This window comes from Mytilus trossulus, chromosome 2 (genome assembly GCF_036588685.1).
Source record: "Mytilus trossulus isolate FHL-02 chromosome 2, PNRI_Mtr1.1.1.hap1, whole genome shotgun sequence".
In the NCBI taxonomy this organism is placed as follows: domain Eukaryota; kingdom Metazoa; phylum Mollusca; class Bivalvia; order Mytilida; family Mytilidae; genus Mytilus; species Mytilus trossulus.
Window position 1 is genome coordinate 65718016 of NC_086374.1, and position 18715 is coordinate 65736730.

The 18715-nt window shown below is 33.5% G+C and overlaps 1 protein-coding gene across 1 annotated transcript; it reads right to left on the reverse strand.

Annotated features, from left to right (window-relative positions):
- Positions 1-406: 406 nt before the first annotated feature.
- LOC134707818 (uncharacterized) lies at positions 407-18459 on the reverse strand. Its single transcript, XM_063567873.1, has 9 exons — positions 18242-18459; positions 16553-16670; positions 10198-10298; positions 9529-9670; positions 8578-8672; positions 7255-7360; positions 5776-5860; positions 4486-4675; positions 407-3716 (listed from the first exon to the last, which is right to left on the reverse strand). The coding sequence occupies exons 1-9, from the start codon at positions 18383-18385 to the stop codon at positions 3594-3596; spliced, it is 1104 nt and encodes a 367-aa protein (XP_063423943.1). The 5' UTR covers positions 18386-18459; the 3' UTR covers positions 407-3593.
- Positions 18460-18715: the final 256 nt, after the last annotated feature.

Consider the following 18715-nt stretch of genomic DNA (forward strand, 5'->3'; position numbering starts at 1 on the left):
TGTGAATTTGTGTATGTCGGTTTAGTTTAAACATATTTTATTTGCAGAAGTAGCAAAAGGGATTGGACACAAGTTATAACAACATTAGAGACGTCCTATGTCGGTAAGTGTGGGACGATAGTGTACAGATGATTCGTACGAATCCCAAAAAGTTTGCCACATGAGCGTTTCTCCTGTAAATGTAGGTAAGGTGAGTTTCGGAAGTTTGTGATTTTACGTAACGTTGGGTGGAACATGATACATTTGTTGTCGAACAGAGCTATATGTATTTTCTACTGAACTATGCTGATTCGTATTTTTCGTTGATTGATTAGGCAAGGTGGTTATATTCGAAGTTGGTGAATTTGAGTATTTTTTACGTATGTGTCTACTTTTAGTATTCAGAAAGAATTTGTACTCATCTGTCTATAGAATTTCATCCTCAACCTTTATTTAATTAGGAATTTCTTCATTCAAAGCACTAATAATCTTCTGTTTTTGCAAAAGTGTTTTTAATAATTCGGTACTTTCTTCTATCTCTAAATTCTGCTCCTCTTCCCATTTTCTCAAAAGTCTTGTTATAGCGCTTTTATGGCCTGCTGTCGCCGCTTTCAGTTTACGGCTTTCAGTTTCCTGGTCACGGCATCAAAATGTATTGTAATAAAGGAATAAAACTCAATACTTTGCGTTGTGTTACTATTCTGCTCAAAATCTATATCGAAGGTTCCCATACAAATCAAAGTAACGTCATAAACATAAGACGTATATACGGGAAACATAACGTTAGCATTTGCATTATATTCTCAACAGTGAGTAAACTATGATGAATTACAGATCAAGTTTAAGTTCTGTTCCTCTCCGCTAATTTTCGACGACATTACGGGCTTTAAATTGTTGAAAATCACAGTTATACGGACTTTTTACTATACGCCTCCAGATTTTGAGCTGTTTTTTTTTGGTATGCGAGTTAACCATGAATAGTTACAGATCAAGTTTCAGTTTTGTTCCTCTCCGCTAATTTTTAACAAAATTACGGGCTTTGGCCTTTCAAAAATTGTTGAAAATCACATTTATACGAACTTTTTTCTATACGCCTCCAGATTTTGAGCTGATTTTTTATATGTGAGACTACCATCATGTTTATGTCCACATGTGTTATTGAAATTGCACATTTTCCAACTTTTTGGGACGGGGCCATTCGTGTCGCTTTGACACGTTTATTTATTGATTATATCTATAAACGACACCTCAGTAAATAAAGGCTTCCCACGGACAGAAAGTTCTATCAATAAGATTTCGTAAATGGTTCAGAGTCTTTGATTGAACCTTGCGTCTCGCTAACGATTGTTGTCGTAAATGTGTAACGTAAACTGCATAAAAATAATGAACTATAGTTTGTTAATTGTTTAGTCTGCGATAAAATTCGAAGATTTCAAATCATAGGTTATTTGTATCACGCATAAATCTTATGTACAACTGACCTCTTCATTCACTGGCTGGTCGAGTCAACATTGACCTTCGCTAGGTAAGGATTGCGAACCGGTTCTGTTTTCTGTGAAACAAAATATGAACCCTTGGCTAGCAAAGATGAATCATATGAATGCTGTTTTTAAGTTGGGATAAGAGTGATACTACACGAAGAACAGGCACCACCAAAAAGACACAACTAAACTAGTCATCTAGAGGTTGACATTCTGACTGTAACAAATGTTATTATAAACCTGTAAAGTAATAGAATATACATGTATGAAAAGTTGGCTATAAAACACAATTCAATTTTGTATTCATATTTACAATAATTGATAAATGTTTAATGTATACATCTCACATGCACAAACAAAAGTGTTATACGTTAAATTATAAACAACTCAGATCATGAGTAGATGAATGATAGATAATGATTTAATCTGTACCCAAAAATTTTTACTCTTACTGTTGTAGCAGTACTAGTCCTACTCATTTTTAGCTAACCACACAAAAAGGTCATCGTGAGCATTTGTAATTAATTGACGTCCGTTGTCATGAATAATGAAACAAAATCTCTTCTATAGTTAATGGGCAAATTGTAATCACATATAATCTGAATATTTTTTTTTTAGAGATTCTACTTTACAAAGTCTCTCTTATGATCCTGTAATAGGACCAACATTGCAAATATTTCTAAAGATAGAATGAAAAGATAAAATGCAGGTAATGATCTAATATCTTGTAAACCATCAGTCAAATATTATTATTAATCAATCAGATTCCTACCAAAAGGTCTTAATGGGGGCCGTTGTTTTTATACCGTTAATTACACATCAGACTGTACTGGTTATCGAACAGCAGTACTGTTGCCTTTATTTACCCTAACTTAAAATATACGAAATCAGTTACAAATGTACATCAAATCTGAGTAACAGTCTAGATTCCCACTTATCAAGGATGAGTCTTTGTGCTGACATGAATTGTCATTGTCATTGATATTGTTATATTTATAAATTTATTTGGCCTTTTTAACTTTTTTGGATTCGAGCGTCACGGATGAGTTTTTTTGTAGACGAAACGCGCGTCTGGCGTTTACTAAATTTAGTCCTGGTATCTATGAGGAGTTTATTGTAAACGAAACGCGAGTCTAGCGCAAATATAAAATTTCAACCCATGCAGGTATCTAAGATGAGTTTATTTACAACTACTGGGTCGATGCCAATGCTAATGGATTTTTTTAATTCCCCGAGGGTATCACCATCCAAGTAGTAAGTACTTCTGTTTTGACTTGAGTTATTATTGATATGTTCATAAGTATAAATTAAAAGTTTACAAAACTTTTTGAACTACAAAGACTTTTCTACCTCTGAAATAGATTACCTTAACTGTAAGGAATTTTTGGTTCTCAAAACTCTTCAACTTTGTACTTTATTTGGGATCTTTTTCATTTTTTTTTATTTCGAGCGTCACTGATGCGTCTTTTAAAAACGAAATGGGCATCTGGCGCATATAAAATTTCAATCCTGGTATCTATAATGAGTGTATTTATCACCCAAAAGTGTTCTACAAGAAGAACCAGTTCTTTCCCTTTCAGTTCAAACCAAAATAACTTACATTTATTATTTACATCTAATAGATGCGTAGGATCTATTTTTGTTTTAAAAAAGTGCTCCCAAAAGTGTTCTACAAGAAGAACCAGTTCTTTCCCTTTCAGTTCAAACCAAAATAACTTACATTTATTATTTACATCTAATAGATGCGTAGGCTCTATTTTTGTTTTAAAAAAGTGCTCCTTTCCAGCTTGTACTCTTTTACGGGGCCTAATTTGGTGGTGTTACATCGTACAAAGTTTAAACTAACTTTGAGATGGAAAATGGCAATAAAAGAGCTGTTCTTTTGCTTTTTATGTTTTATTTTGCTGTCCATGTTCTGCTTTTGTGCCATGGTTTGATACCCAATATATGCTGAAAAAAATGGAAATAGGGAAATGGAAATGGAAATTGAAAGACAATGTGTACAATGGGATAACAAATCATGTGTCATTCAACAGAGATTGGATGAAAAAAAAATTTCAGCAATATTCATGAATTACATTGCTGCATTGCATCGTACAACTGTCTAGTATCTTTTTCGGGAGTATGTATTCTTCATGCTTTTGTATCTAATTCTTTTTGTCTGTCAGTATGCATATTCATGTGAACCATTTCCCATTTTTTCATCCATGGTCCAGGCATTGTCAAATCAAATTCACTCTCTTCTGCCGGTTCAACCTGTTAATTGTGAAAAATTGAATTTGAAAAGATGTAGTAACTACTGTCAACTTGGTAGGGTTTTGAAATATTTTACTCAAATATGCTTGATAAACGACAAGTAATTTCCTTGATTAAAAGGACAAAGGAAAACATAATTTTTCACATGGTTCGACAATCTGAGTCTTATCATTAATTTATGAAACAAAATTGTTTCCTTTGCTAACCAAACAGTGGTGTTAAATCGATATAACGCTCTACTTATCACATTTCAGTATTTAGTGAATTAAATGTTATATTAGTTTGAATTAACTCTCATCAAGCCAAACAAAAGTTGCCTGGTCACGGTACCAAGTTAAAACAAATAGACATGTCCGATTATGTTCAATGTTAAAGGCCGTCATCTAACCACATCGATCGTCCTAAATAGACATGGAATATCTACTACATGACGTTAATACCTATCATTCAATAAACCATTTCAAGACATTCTGTTTATAATGAAGGTACATATACATGTGGTAAGTATTATCCTTTCATAGTGTATTGTCTATGCCTTAAACTCTAACACCTAAGACGAATAGATTTTGAAAAAAAATACTTTAAGTTTTTAATTATTACTTTACTTTTCTAGAATGTTTCGGCTCTTAACGTTTCCATTAAAGATTGAGCCCTTAAAGAGCTTCGAAGACAAAGAAAGTGACTACAACATTGTATGTACACAGAGTACTGTAGCAAAGAAATTGTCAAGAAAGAACGAAGTAATTCTTGTTTCAGATAGTTTACTCACATCCATAGCTTTACGTTGTTCTTGATGTCGGTCAACTTTATTAAATTTCTCCCAATCAATTTCAAGATTGGGATCTTTTGAGGACCGCATCAAAACTCCATCTTTTAAATTGTAGAACCCAAATGGTTCTGTCGGCTTCTGCCATCGAAGATCCAAACTCCATCGTATGTCTTTTGAAACATTTGGTAAACTAAAATGGCATTTTATTTTAAACTCTTACTTTATGAAAACTTAAATACATGCTGTAAGTAAAAATCTAAAACTCATTATTTGTATTTGTATTTGAACATCAATTATCTTTTAATTATGAAACAAACTAACTCAATTTTGGCTTTAAGGATATAATTACTTTATTAGGTCAAGATTATGTTAAATAGGAAGACTTGTTAAAGTTCTTTTGCACTCCTGTAATAATTTCTGGACTTCAAATCAATACATGGAGGACTATTCCCGAATGATAAGTTATACAACGAACTTCTGTTTAAAAAATGAATAACATGCAGGTTCAGCAATATCCACATTTGAAAATGCCTGTACCAAGTCAGGAATGACACAGTTGTTGTCCATTCGTTTGATGTGTTTTATCAATAGACCACTTTCGAGTTCATCCGTCACCGGCAAAAACTCGTCAATTATACACGCCTTTATGACGTCATTTACCAGATAGAGGGGGTCGCCTGTATCCCTGCACTATTTACGTTCATCAAGCGTCTTAGTGATCGTCTTTGTGGAGGATAAACTAGAAATAATGGTTGCTCTGTAGGTACTTACTGACAATTCCCTAATGACAGCAGTGTTGATTGTCAATTTTGAGAATTCAATTTGCCGAATAATTCGTACAATATAGAATTATAGTTTTCCAACCACTCGCTCAACATTGGAAGGAAATGACGACGCCCCTAAACGCACAAATGACGGTGATAAAGGCGCGTATAATTGACGAGATTTTTCCGGTGACGGCTGAACTCGAAAGTGGTCTATTGATTTTGTCATTAGATTAAGGACTTTCCGTTTTGAATTATCCATGGAGTTCAGTATTTTTGTGATTTTACATATTTGGTTGTTGTCAAACTGAATTTACACCACACCATCTGTCATTATGTTTATGCAAACATAATATATTTCTAGTTTGCAGCAGTCTAGGTTTATACTTAGAAGCCCTACACATAGCAGTTATGGTGTTGAAGGCCGCTCTTTGACCTATAATGGTTTGATTTTTCAAAAGTGTAACTTAGATGAAAGAATTGTCTCATTGTCACTCATACTGCATCTTATATCTAATCAGCATACCTTCTGTGGGGAATAACATTGTTGAAGAGTACCATACCACCATAAGGCACAGGACAAACATCTAGATCCTTGTTTATATCAATTTCTGTAAATAATAATACTAATCGTGTAGACGTATGCATGAATTACTGGTTGGGTTTATTCTGTATTTTTAATTGCTGTGTCATTATTAAAATTCTGCTCTTAATGTGCGATGTGATCGGAAAATAGATAATTTGTATTGGTAATTTTTTTTTTACGTCTTGAAATATTTTTCTTCGAATTTTATAAAAAATCAAATACATATCTGATATAATTCTTTTTAGATCAATGGTACTAATATATATAAGTAAAGCAGTAATCTGTTTATTTAACTAGTCTAGGCGAATATGAATGCAATGAGACAAGCCAATCAAATGTCAAGAAATAGAATTGATCAAATAGGCTTTTTTGAATTTATTCCTGTCATAGTATCAATCTTGACACTGAGGTGTTATTATGTCTTTAATGAAGTGACTAAATACCTTATTCTTTAGAAAAGCTCTTTGATATTCATCTTTAACAATTACATGCGTCTTTGAATAACACATGCACAGAATTACCAGATAGATTATTGATGGCAAATAAAATTGTATAAACTAAGAATTTACATGAACGGGAATAAGAAAAGTCCAAAGCAAACATCAAACACAATACTAATATGTGCCAATTTCCCCGTGAAAAATCACTTCAAATGGTTATTATTGACGCATTGTGGCATTGACTGACACAGCATTATCAGAATTGGAGCTGTTTAGACGGTTCACCTTTGCATGATATAAATACAATGTATAAAAACAAGATCAATTAATTGATTGATGTTACTAAGTGCTGTTCGGTGGCAATATCTTAGTACAAATGCTTAAAATACACCAGACACAAAATGTTCTACAATTAATTGGACCGGGTGGAAGGGAGGGATTTATTGGTAATAAGTGATTTTTTTTTTAATATTATTAACTCCAAACACGTAAGGAAGACTAAACTTCAAAATTCAAACCCTTATGCATGCACAATGCAGCCTGCATGTGAAGAAATACACCCTTAAGCATACACCAAGATAGCATACTGTAATTGTTTTTCGATGCAGACAGCCTTGTATACGACATACTCTTAACAGGACAATTAGATTGGAAAATGACGTGCAGTTGTGCATCCATTTTTGAATAGGTCTATTAGTCCAGTAGTCAGCACTTCTGTGCTGACATGAATTATCATTGATATGGTCATATTTATAAATTAATTGTTAACAAAGCTTTTGAATTTCTGCAATACTATGTCTTTTCTACCTCAGGAATAGTTGGCAAAACATTTAGGAATTTTCGTCCTCAATGCTCTTCATCTTCGTACTTTATTTGACTTTTTTGAATTTTTGGGATGATGAGTTTTTTTATAGACGAAACGCGCGTCTGGCGTAAATACAAATTTTAATCCTGGTATCTATGATGAGTTTTTATTTACCTAGTTTATTTTTCATCTCTTCCTCCTCTAACATAACATACCATGTTCCTCCCCAACAGCATTGATGTTGACCTATTTTACCAGTTTTGTGACCTCTTGATGCAATCTAAGAAAATTCATAAAAAGACAAACTTTAATAGACCCGACACAACATAGAGTTTGAAACATTTAATTGCCACCTGTACATTAGTGAAGACTATATAAATTCCCTTATTGACGTATATACATTTGCCAAACTATTCAAATTCTTAATATTTGGCTAGAGCTCATTGGAGCAATTCCTATCCAAACTGAAAAAAATGCTAGGCAGTGTATCAATAGTATCTCAAATAGTGAGAGCCATACATTACAACAAATGTAAACAAATAATAAAATGCTCGACTTAATATATTGTGAAGGGTTAAATATTTTGCAGCGGTGTCTTGCCAAGGATTTGTTTGGACTTGTTTATTTACTTTTTGGCCTTGAATGTTTGTCCCTAATATTCTATTTAACTGTGCATTTGCATTCAGATATCGCAGATCAAATTTATTAGTTCATAGTTTACTGATTTACGTTACTTGATTGAGTTAAGCCTGTCAAGTGTGATTTTCTATGTTGTGATGTTATTCTATTGTTTTAGAAAAAGGGAGAAGGTTTGGTACCATTAACACTTTTAATCCCGCTGCAAATGTTTACACCTGTCCTAAGTCAGGTATTTGATGTACAGTAGTTGTCGTCTGTTTATGTAATTTATTCGTGTTTCTCGTTTCTCGTTTTTATGCCCACCTACGATAGTAGAGGGGCATTATGTTTTCTGGTTTGTGCGTCCGTTCGTCTGTCCCGCTTCATGTTAAAGTTTTTGGTCAAGGTAGTTTTTGATGAAGTTAAAGTCCAATAGACTTCAAACTTGGTACACATGTGCCTTATGATATGATCTTTCTAATTTTAATGCCAAATTAGAGATTTTACCCGAATTTCACGGTCCACTGAACATAGAAAATGATAATGCGAGTGGGGCATTCGTGTACTGAGGACACATTCTTGTTTTTATATAGATTATACCGTTGGCTTTCCCTGTTTGAATGGTTTTACACTAGAAATTTTGGGGCCCTTAATAGCTTGTTGTTCGGTGTGAGCCAAGGCTCCGTGTTGAAGGCAGTACATTGACCTATAATGGTTTACTGTTTTAAATTGTTATTTGGATGAAGAGTTGTCTCATTGGCACTCACACCACATCATCCTATATCTATCTTATCTCCAGGAAAGAAATTGTTTAAAAGTTTAACTTATTGAAATATTATAGATCCTAATATCTATATCATAAACGAAGACTAATTTTACCTGCAAACATCCATTTTTTTCATTTGCATCTATTAATGGAATCCAAGCTGTAGGTTGCATAACTTTGTACGAGTCGTTGTCCAGGTATCCTGCATCTTTAATGAAGAATGATACAATAGTTACACAATTCATTTTAAAACTTTATAAAAAAGAAGATGTGGTATGATTGCCAATGAGACAACTATCCACAAAAGACCAAAATGACACAGACATTAACAACTATAGGTCACCGTACGGCCTTCAACAATGAGCAAAGCCCATACCGCATAGTCAGCTATAACAGGCCCCGATAAGACAATGTAAAACAATTCAAACGAGAAAACTAACGGCCTTATTTATGTAAAAAAATGCAGGTTTTATTTTACTACAGAACAGTAACATTCCTCATTAATAAAAGTACATTCGTTTGACTTGGATTTTATTAAGTTTTAGTTTTATCGGGTTTCACTTATTTGTGTCTGTGAGGTTTAATTACAATTTGTGAAGAAATGTACAGATACAGATATCATATCACTATTGTAATCGAGTTTTGTAGAAACCATCCGGTCTCACGGTTCTTTTGATAATGATTGCTTTTAAAAAGAAACAAAAAGTACTGTGCAATAAGTTTTAATAGTGCAAATTGAGACTTTTTAAAATGAAATTTATTCAAATCACATTAGCCCGTATGTGAATATAAATGATTAAATTGATTGAAACAGTGTGCAGTTTTCATCTGAGCATTATACCACTTCTTGTATATACACCTGTATCAAATAAAACTTTTACTGCACATAAGCATTTCAGACAGTCAATCATTCTTTGAGTATGTGCAAAGGAAACATACTTTGAATAAACCATAAATAAAATTGAGACAACAACCGCAAAGAGGAGACAACAGCCGAAGGCCACCAATGAGAAAATCCCGCACCCGGAGGTGGTTCTCATCTGGTCCCTCAATAAAATAAATACCTTGGTGCCATGGTACTATAGTGGCCTCATTTTTAGGTACTTTTGACCGTAGGTTCCACACTGGATGGCCTACAATATCTGGTCCAATTAGTTGTTCTACTACATTTAGTAAACGCTCATTTGACCATAGTTTTTGAAATGCCTGCAATTCAATTCAATGCATTTTATTTTCACTCGAACAAAGTATCAACATATACAGATACAAAATTAACAGTTACTGCTGATAATCATGGGCGCTTTTTTCTTACTCAAGATTCTTTTTTTTATATTTAATATCTAAACCTTTTAAACCCGTTCTTGCTCTTATCAATATTATTATAACTGTAGTTTATACGTGCAGCTTCTCTATTTTTCAAAAATAAATAAACCTTTAAAAACCTCTCATGCACACATTGAATACGATGAGATCGATTCATAACCCAAGCGCCTGAAAAACACTATAAGAATATTAACATACGTTGATGTCTTTGGCCTATTGAATCTGATTGAAATACATATTATGCATGCCACATGTTCGCTTGAACATCAAACATTCAAATTCACATTTTACTTCCACTTTTATGGAGATACATATTCGGATTGGCTGAACGATATTGCAATCACAAACACATAAGTTTGACTATAATGTTAATCTTATTCATACTATAGGAGTTATTCCCCTTATTGTACCTTTGGCATATAACCTTGTTTCAGGATTAGAACTGTTGATCCGGGAAATTCTGCCTCTAACTTGGTTAATCTTTCATAAAATCCATATTCTTTGAATAAGCCTGAAATTAGATTCACACCTTCATTTACAAATTTGAATAAAATTCTTTAAAAAGATAGCATTTAGGAATTAACTGTAGTCCGCAAATTAATAAGATCTTCTAAATCTCACTTGTTTTTATGTGTTAATTGTTTAGCAATTGAAATATTATTTCTTTGTTATATTTTGTTTTATTGATTGTCACAAACAGTAATATGATTACATTGCAATACAGTATTATTGCTTTGCACTAACGCCACTTTAGTAATCATCAGTATGGATGATTTTGCCTAAAAAGGTGTACCTGAGGAGATTCACTTGTTGTCGAGTATCGAGTTGCGAGTTAAGAAAATCGAGTTGCAAGTTAAGAAAGTCGAGTTGCGAGTTACGAAAGTCGAGTTGCGAGTCACGAAAGTCGAGTTGCGAGTTACAAAAGTCGAGTTGCGAGTTAAGAAAGTCGAGTTGCGAGTTACGAAAGTCAAATTGCGAGTTACAAAAGTCGAGTTGCAAGTTAAGAAAGTCGAGTTGCGAGTTACAAAAGTCGAGTTACAAGTTAAGAAAGTCGAGTTTCGAGTTACAAAAGTCGAGTTTCGAGTTAAGAAAGTCGAGTTGCGAGTTACAAAAGTCGAGTTGCGGGTTAAGAAAGTCGAGTTGCGAGTTACAAAAGTCGAGTTTCGAGTTAAGAAAGTCGAGTTGCGAGTTACAAAAGTCGAGTTTCGAGTTAAGAAAGTCGAGTTGCGAGTTACAAAAGTCGAGTTGCGAGTTAAGAAAGTCGAGTTGCGAGTTACAAAAGTCGAGTTTCGAGTTAAGAAAGTCGAGTTGCGAGTTAAATTTAATACATAGCACCGTCGTATTAAACGTAAAGGGAGATAGCAACTTAACTATAGTACATATATGTAAAACACCCCTTCTGCAGATTTCGTTTAAAGTGGGCTTTTTGGGGCAGCTGTAGAGCCGGGCAATACCGATTCGTTAGGGACCGCAAAATTTATTGTTTGTCAGTGACACTCTAAATTGAGGATGTTAAAATTATATATGTCTTATACATTGGCTAGAGATGAAGAGGAAATGATGGGCGTGAATAAAACCAGTTTAAACCCGCCGCATTTTTGTGTCTGACCTATGTCAGGAACCTTTAGCCTTTGTTGCTCTTGAATATGTTTTAATTTTGGTTCATCTTTATATTTAGCAGCATAGAATGGCGTCTATATTCTTGATCTATCTAATATTGTGTTGCGGGGCCAGCTCAGGGCTCCCTGTAGGTGTGTGATTTTTCGCTGTGTTGTAGACCCAATGACCTTTGGTTGAATTGTATATTTTGATTTGGTTGCTGTCTCTTTGACTCATTCCCCGTTTTTATTCTTTATTTTATAAATGTAGCTGTCAAAGATACTATTGTAAAAACTACAATTGCGCCATTTTACAAGTAAGATTGGAAAGTATAAAATGATTATTGCTACATCGTGATTTCATAAGTATTTTTTTTAAAGTATTGGGTAACTTATTAATCTGAGTCACTTAGGTTTAAACTTGAGTTATATCGTGTTCACATGTTTGATATTGTCAATTATAAGTTATTTTTAACTTAATTAAAACCGGCAAAATAGCAAAACTCTATATAAATCGCTATTCTGCTGGAGCTGGTAAAATAGCCCCGAAGGGAGTCGACAAAACAGTCACTGCCATATTTTATACGTTGAAACGAAATATTATTCTAAAAAAGTCACATACATTTAATTCAAGACAGGACCTGAACTATAAAATCATTACAATTATCATTGTTAGGTAACATATATTCATTTACATTTCGCTTAACATCTAGACTTGTAATAATATACACATGTAGTTCCCTAAATATTTATGTACAGACACATTCTCAAATATACATAACAAAACACATTTTGTCTCATTTGAGAGATATGAAAAATTAGCAAAAATACTGAAAAAATATCTCCTACAAAAACATCTCCCTACAGATCATCTTTGTACATGCTGGACAACTTGTAATGAAATGTTGTTCATCTTCAACTACATTTCTTTCAAATCCTTTAAAATGGTCTCTTGCTATATACAAAGTTTTATATCTTGTCTCTTTCTATTTTGAGATCGTGGGCACTGATTCTGATTTTACATATGACGACACTTCATCAAAAGATTGCTTAAAGATTCATGTACAATGTAGATACATTTTCTGAGAAAATAAGTTTTTAATTTGAAATAAAAATCTAATTTACTACTCTTTGTATCTATTCTTTTTGTGTTCCAAAATTTTACTAAACTATAACAAAGTTTTTGCTTAACTGACTTGATAACAAAGTCAAGCTTTACTTCCAAATTATGAATATTTCAGCTTTTTGAAGAAAAAAAATGTATGTGTATGGATGAATTAAAGCATTCAATATTATTAGTGAACATGTTTTTGTTACACATAAAGGTATCATATAGTAAACCATCTTTCATATTGTTTTTTTATAATTCTAAACCGATATTTCATAATTGATAATACAACTGAAAAATATAAAGGGAATATATCAAGCTCTCCTAGCACAGCTATACAGTTAGAAGACTATTTGTTAAACCGAAAATATATTTCATATATTTTAAATTGGATTCATCTAAAAAAAAATCGTTCATAATTATGTAAAGGTGCTGTAATAAATATTCACTTTCTTTCTGGCATGCTGCAGAGATAGTTTTGAACATTCCTGTAATTTCACTGCCATTCATTAAAATAGGCTTTATTGTATGGTCATATATATATATATATATGTTATAGAGTAAAATTACTTGGATTGTAAGATGACGAAATTCGCAATTTGAATATTGCTTATAGTGATTTTTTGTATAACTCTCCCTTTCCATGCTTAAAAAGTCAATATATATTTTAAACCTAGATACTTATAATTGTAAACTCATTCTATTATATCTTTTTCGCAATACAAATATTCTTTTAAAAGTTTTCCAGGTTTGTTAAACATATTAACTTTAGTTTTAAATAGATTGACCTCTAAACACCATTTTACAGTACAGGATAAACTATCAAGTCGTTTTTGAAAGACTTGCCTTGGAACTAGACAAAAAATAACAAGATCCTCTGCATACATGAGGCAGTCAATTCTGCGGTCATTTATATCAACAGCATCTGGGGTTTCATTAAATGCATCCGGTAAAATTCATTTATAAAAATCTTGAAAAGGTTGGGATTCAAAATATCCCCTTAGTTTACTCCAATTTGGGAATAAAAATTAGAAGTAAGCACATTGTCTATTTTAGCACATAATTCACTTTTATTGTACATATCTCTCACGATTGCATGGCATTTACTATCTTTGTTTGGCGGAATAAACACACGTTTTTCAAAACGACGGATGGAATAATGAAAACGGAAAAGATCGATCTTCAATCGGTCTTAAAAGTCTACTTCCAGATATCGATGTAGTTTTAAAAAGATCAATCTTATTTGAATCGATCTTTTTTCAAGTGAAAATGCTTAAGCTGGGGTCACACATTCACGATTTTTACTACCGTTCTTGACAGGACCATTCCCGATTAAAATTTATTAAAAGTCTGATCAAGATCCTGTGAATCGTGGATGGAAATTCAAACTTAAATTAAAATTTGTAAAAAAAATAATTTGATCACGACAACGATCAGATAGTGTTCAGGAAGCACCGATATTTAACCGTTTCTAAGCGAATAAGTCCCGATAATCCCGTTCTGAATCCGCTTCTAATCCGATTTGTATTTTTCGCCAGGTAAAATTCGACCGAGTCTGTCACGACTGCGTCCCGACTCTACCGAATGTAATCCGACTGAGATCAGACAGTGACCAGACAGTGAACCGACGCTGACGGAAGTTATTTGTTCGAAAACTGTCGGCATATTCGGGATGATCAGGTACTGTCGGAACGTAATCCTATCACGATCCGCTCTATCGCATTGCAAACGGCTTTGTCTGGTCTCAGTCGTATTGTATTCTGTAGTTGTCGGGACTCTGACGTGGGTATCATTGACGAATTTCGTATTAATAACGGGACTGTTTCGGAACGGTTTCGGCAAAAAACGGTTCGCAATCGACAAGATCTGGATGCAATCTGGACTCAATCGGCAGAAAAACAGCTATGAAAAATTACTCCGGATCATTCCCGTTCCACAGGACACCGTCCAGAATACACAAGACATTGTTCGGAATTCGATCCGATACATCAGAATCTGTCACGACATAGCCACGATTGTAATCCGATTAGACAAAATCGGCTGAGTTGCCCCGAATGTTACGGGACGCACCTAACTTTCGGGATGCTTTGCCGAACTATTCGGACCCTTCCCGATCCGTAGGAATCTGTTACGAACTAAAACGAATGCGTTCAGACATTGATAGGACATTCCAGATAATTGAGGATACCAATCCGACTTTTTCACTTTTCATATCGTCTCAAACGGGAGCAATAATCGGCAATGTGTGAACCCCGCATTAGATCGATCGTTTTTTTCCAGGTGTCTGAATGTTATATTCAGATATGAAAATAAATCTGCGCATGTTCGGCGTGTTTAAAAATGATGGATGGAATACGAAAAGTAAACATAGAAGGCCGTACTTTAACCTATAATGGTTTAATTTTTAAATTGTTATTTGGATGGAGAGTTGTCTCATTGGCACTCACACCACATCTTCCTATATCTATTCTATGGAAGCGCATACTATTCGGCTAATTTTTTATTATCTTCTAAATCAATAAGTTCTATTTGTTTGCTGCAAATCCTCATCTTCAAACGCATTGGCCATTCGTTATTTAGCGATAGTCTACACACATATCTTTGTTTAATGACCTGTGATGTATGATCCAAAATAATGATTAATAAGTCCATACGAAATTCCAATGAGCAAACTATTTTCTCAATGATTTTGCAATGTATTATGTTCGCGCGAGATGCAGAATTTCCTTTACTATTCTATTTTTAGGATGATTTGTTTACGAAATGTAATTCATGGTCAGATCGGTTCTTTTTATGTTGTAGTGTAACCGCATTGGATTAAATAAGATCGATCTCGTCCATAAAGGATACATTATCTGTTTTAAATGCTTCCAGAACTTAACTTATATTAGACTCTTATAAATAAGTATCACATATAACTGTTTCAAATCCCACAAATTGTCAATCACGGGAATAACTAAGTTCGGGTACATGCATGTTTTGTTTATCAAATGTGAATCAAACCTGAAAATTCGGTGTAAACAATATTTTTGTAACTCGCAACTCGACTTTTGTAACTTGCAACTCGACTTTCCTAACTCGCAACTCGACTTTTGTAACTCGCAACTCGACTTTCGTAACTCTCAACTCAACTTTCGTAACTCGCAACTCGACTTTCGTAACTCGCAACTCGACTTTTGTAACTCGCAACTCGACTTTTGTTACTCGCAACTCGACTTTTGTAACTCGCAACTCGACTTTTGTAACTCGCAACTCGACTTTTGTAACTCGCAACTCGACTTTTGTAAATCGCAACTCGACTTTTGTAACTCGCACCTCGACTTTCCTAACTCGCAACTCGACTTTTTTAACTTGCAACTCGACTTTCTTAACTCGCAACTTGCAACTCGACGATAAGAAACCCTCGTACCTGAGTATATCAATTTTGCTTTATAATTGTGAACTTGATTTACGGCCATATGAAAATAAGAATATGCGGAATGGATGCCAATGAGACAACGATGTTAACAACTATAGGTGGGGTCATCAGCAATGAGCTGTAAACTATGTTATAAAACGCATCGGGATGACAACATGTGAAGAGAAAATCAACGTCCCTACAAGTTTATGCTTAAAACAAATATGACAGACAGGTAACAAATGAATACTGCGAATTTGGTACAGGCACATACTGAATGAAAGGATTTTTTTTTGTGCTCAACACCCATCCCTTATCACATGGAACAGTAATGCATCAGCCCATCATCGGAACAAAAGATACACAGACGTACTTAGTATAGAATACAAAAAATGAAGATGATTATTATTATTCTTCCAATTTAACCAATATGATCTTAAAATTAGCCAAATGTCAAAGGGGAATTTCCCATCTTAACAGCATGCAAATGCCATTAGTCAAATTCTCGTATCAAATCTGAGTTAATCATTAAAGTTCCTAACTAGAATCTTTATATTCTAAAGTTTTAAAAATAACTATAAATATTAACATACAAATAGACGGTTGAAAAAAAGAAAACGTAATGCAGTCACGTGACTAACTATTCCCTCTTACATACATACCTTTTATTTTACCAGCCGTGTATAGTTTTTGTGCCACGTCGTCCACCAGTTTTTCTATGTCGCGTTTACAGGGCTCAAGTTCCTCTGGTTTAAAAAAATCCTCTACAATGACGTAACCCTTTAGAAAAGATTAAAATAATGGTTATACCATGCACATACATCTGAAACAAGCAAGCTATAATTGACTAATTGCAAAAAAAAACCCAAATCATCTGCCGAAAGAGGATTTAAGTCCAGAATAATGTGATATGATAAAGTATTCAATAACACAAATCTAATTTGTCTCCAAAGAAATATCGTTAAACGAGTATTAAATCTAAATTTGAGTTCACAGACATCCGTGTACTTTTAATCCAAACACTATATCTTGGGTGGTTTAGGAATGTTAAAACGAAAGTATAGCTCTTTATACTTTTAAAATGTTCGTATTAATTGCAACATTGAAGCATGTATATGTTTAATTGTAACTTAACATACAAAAAGAGGACATACAGAAAATAGGACAACCAAAACACCATAAGTCGACCATAACCAAACGAATAACGACGAAAAAAAAAATAATACCACAAAAATACAGAGAAAAAAAAATTTAGCATTACGAAACCACACAAAAACATCGCTCTACTCGTATAACCAGTGCTTGTTCAAACAGTTACAGCAATCGTGTTACAGATGCTTGCCCCGAATGTGGGATCTCGTAGGTTTTGAAAATTGGTAAATTTGTTTTCCCGCTAAGCACGCGAATAAGAACAAATTAAGATAGAAAAGCTCGGATCAGAAAATATGTTAGGGTAGAGTGACATGTTTTCCAGCGGACTAGTACCATCATCATATAACATTTTGTTCTTGTTGTGTTGGTCTCGCTCATGTTTACGTCACATCTTTATCGAACCTAATTAGTCTGATTTAATATGGAATTGTTCTGTCAGGAAACTAAGATCTATTTTTAAATTCTCAAATCATACGTTTCCAAAGAAGTTGTTTGCCTGCTTTGGATCTTTGCAAATGCACTTTTCTTTATATTGTCCCTTCAATCTTAAAATAGGATTTGTTTCACTGTAAGTTTTTACCACAGTATATTCTACATGAGCTATTTGGTCTGAACAAAGAATTAAAAAAAAGTACTGAATTGTAAAATAGTTACTTCTCCTCATGCAACTTTAATTTTCAGTAGCCTGAAAGTTTAAACGAGCTTACACAAATTCAGATAGCGTGTACTATTTGTGTAAGTCTAAAACATTTATCAGAAAGCTATGATATGGAAAAGACGTACTTGTGTTTTAAATATTTTGCAATTTTGACATTAACGAATTATTGAGTTTCATATGTATAAAGGTCATATAAAACTAAGCAGAGTCGGGTGAACATATCAATCTAGAGTACATGCATGTGTCCCACTGAATTATCTTAAACAGAAAACAATGCAAAAGGACGAATTTTGTTTTAATTAATATAGGAAAACCTTAACAATAAAGGAAATCTTTCAACACAATCACAATACATTTCTCGGACAAGTTAAGTTTGCATCTCTTTTTTTTCTTTCCTTCAAATCTAGCAACAAAAATTGCTTTGAAATATTTGTTGTTTGTATACGAATAGTATAAATAGAATTATTTGTCCTACAATTTAACCCTACAATGATTATTATCAACTGAACATACTTATACAATAATTGATATTGTGACTTACCTTTTCAAAATACTGTTTGATCATTGATTCCGGTAATTGACCTGGTTTCTTTACCGACGGTTGTTGTGGCATTGCCTCTTTATTAAAGCATTCTGGATGAGCCTCATCAGTATATCCGGGATACATTTCTGGTTTTACGTCCATTTTGAAGTAATATGAGGCTTTGGAGTGTGACGGGAAATTAAAAATAGCAGATCTAGTTAACAGGTCGATATGATTATCACAATTAAACAAATAATAGATTTATAGATACGTATGTAAAATCATAGATTAAAAATATGAGAAGATATACTTGGTCAATTCACCGCAGAATTATTGAATAAAAAGCAACATAACAATTTACGCAAAACACAGAAAAATACACAATTACGGTTCAATGCATAAATATGGAGACCTATTGGGTTCATAAATATAAAGAATTATTGGTTTTTAAACCCATTACTGAAAATGTAAAGTCTAGCGCTGAAGATGTAA

Coding starts and splice junctions, on each gene's coding strand:
- LOC134707818 (XM_063567873.1), bottom strand. CDS start 18,385: ATGGACGTAAAACCAGAAATGTATCCCGGATATACTGATGAGGCTCAT. Junction 8,673..9,528: donor TATAGTACCATGGCACCAAG/GTATTTATTTTA, acceptor TCTTCATTAAAG/ATGCAGGATACCTGGACAAC. Junction 3,717..4,485: donor AACAACGTAAAGCTATGGAT/GTGAGTAAACTA, acceptor CACAATTAACAG/GTTGAACCGGCAGAAGAGAG.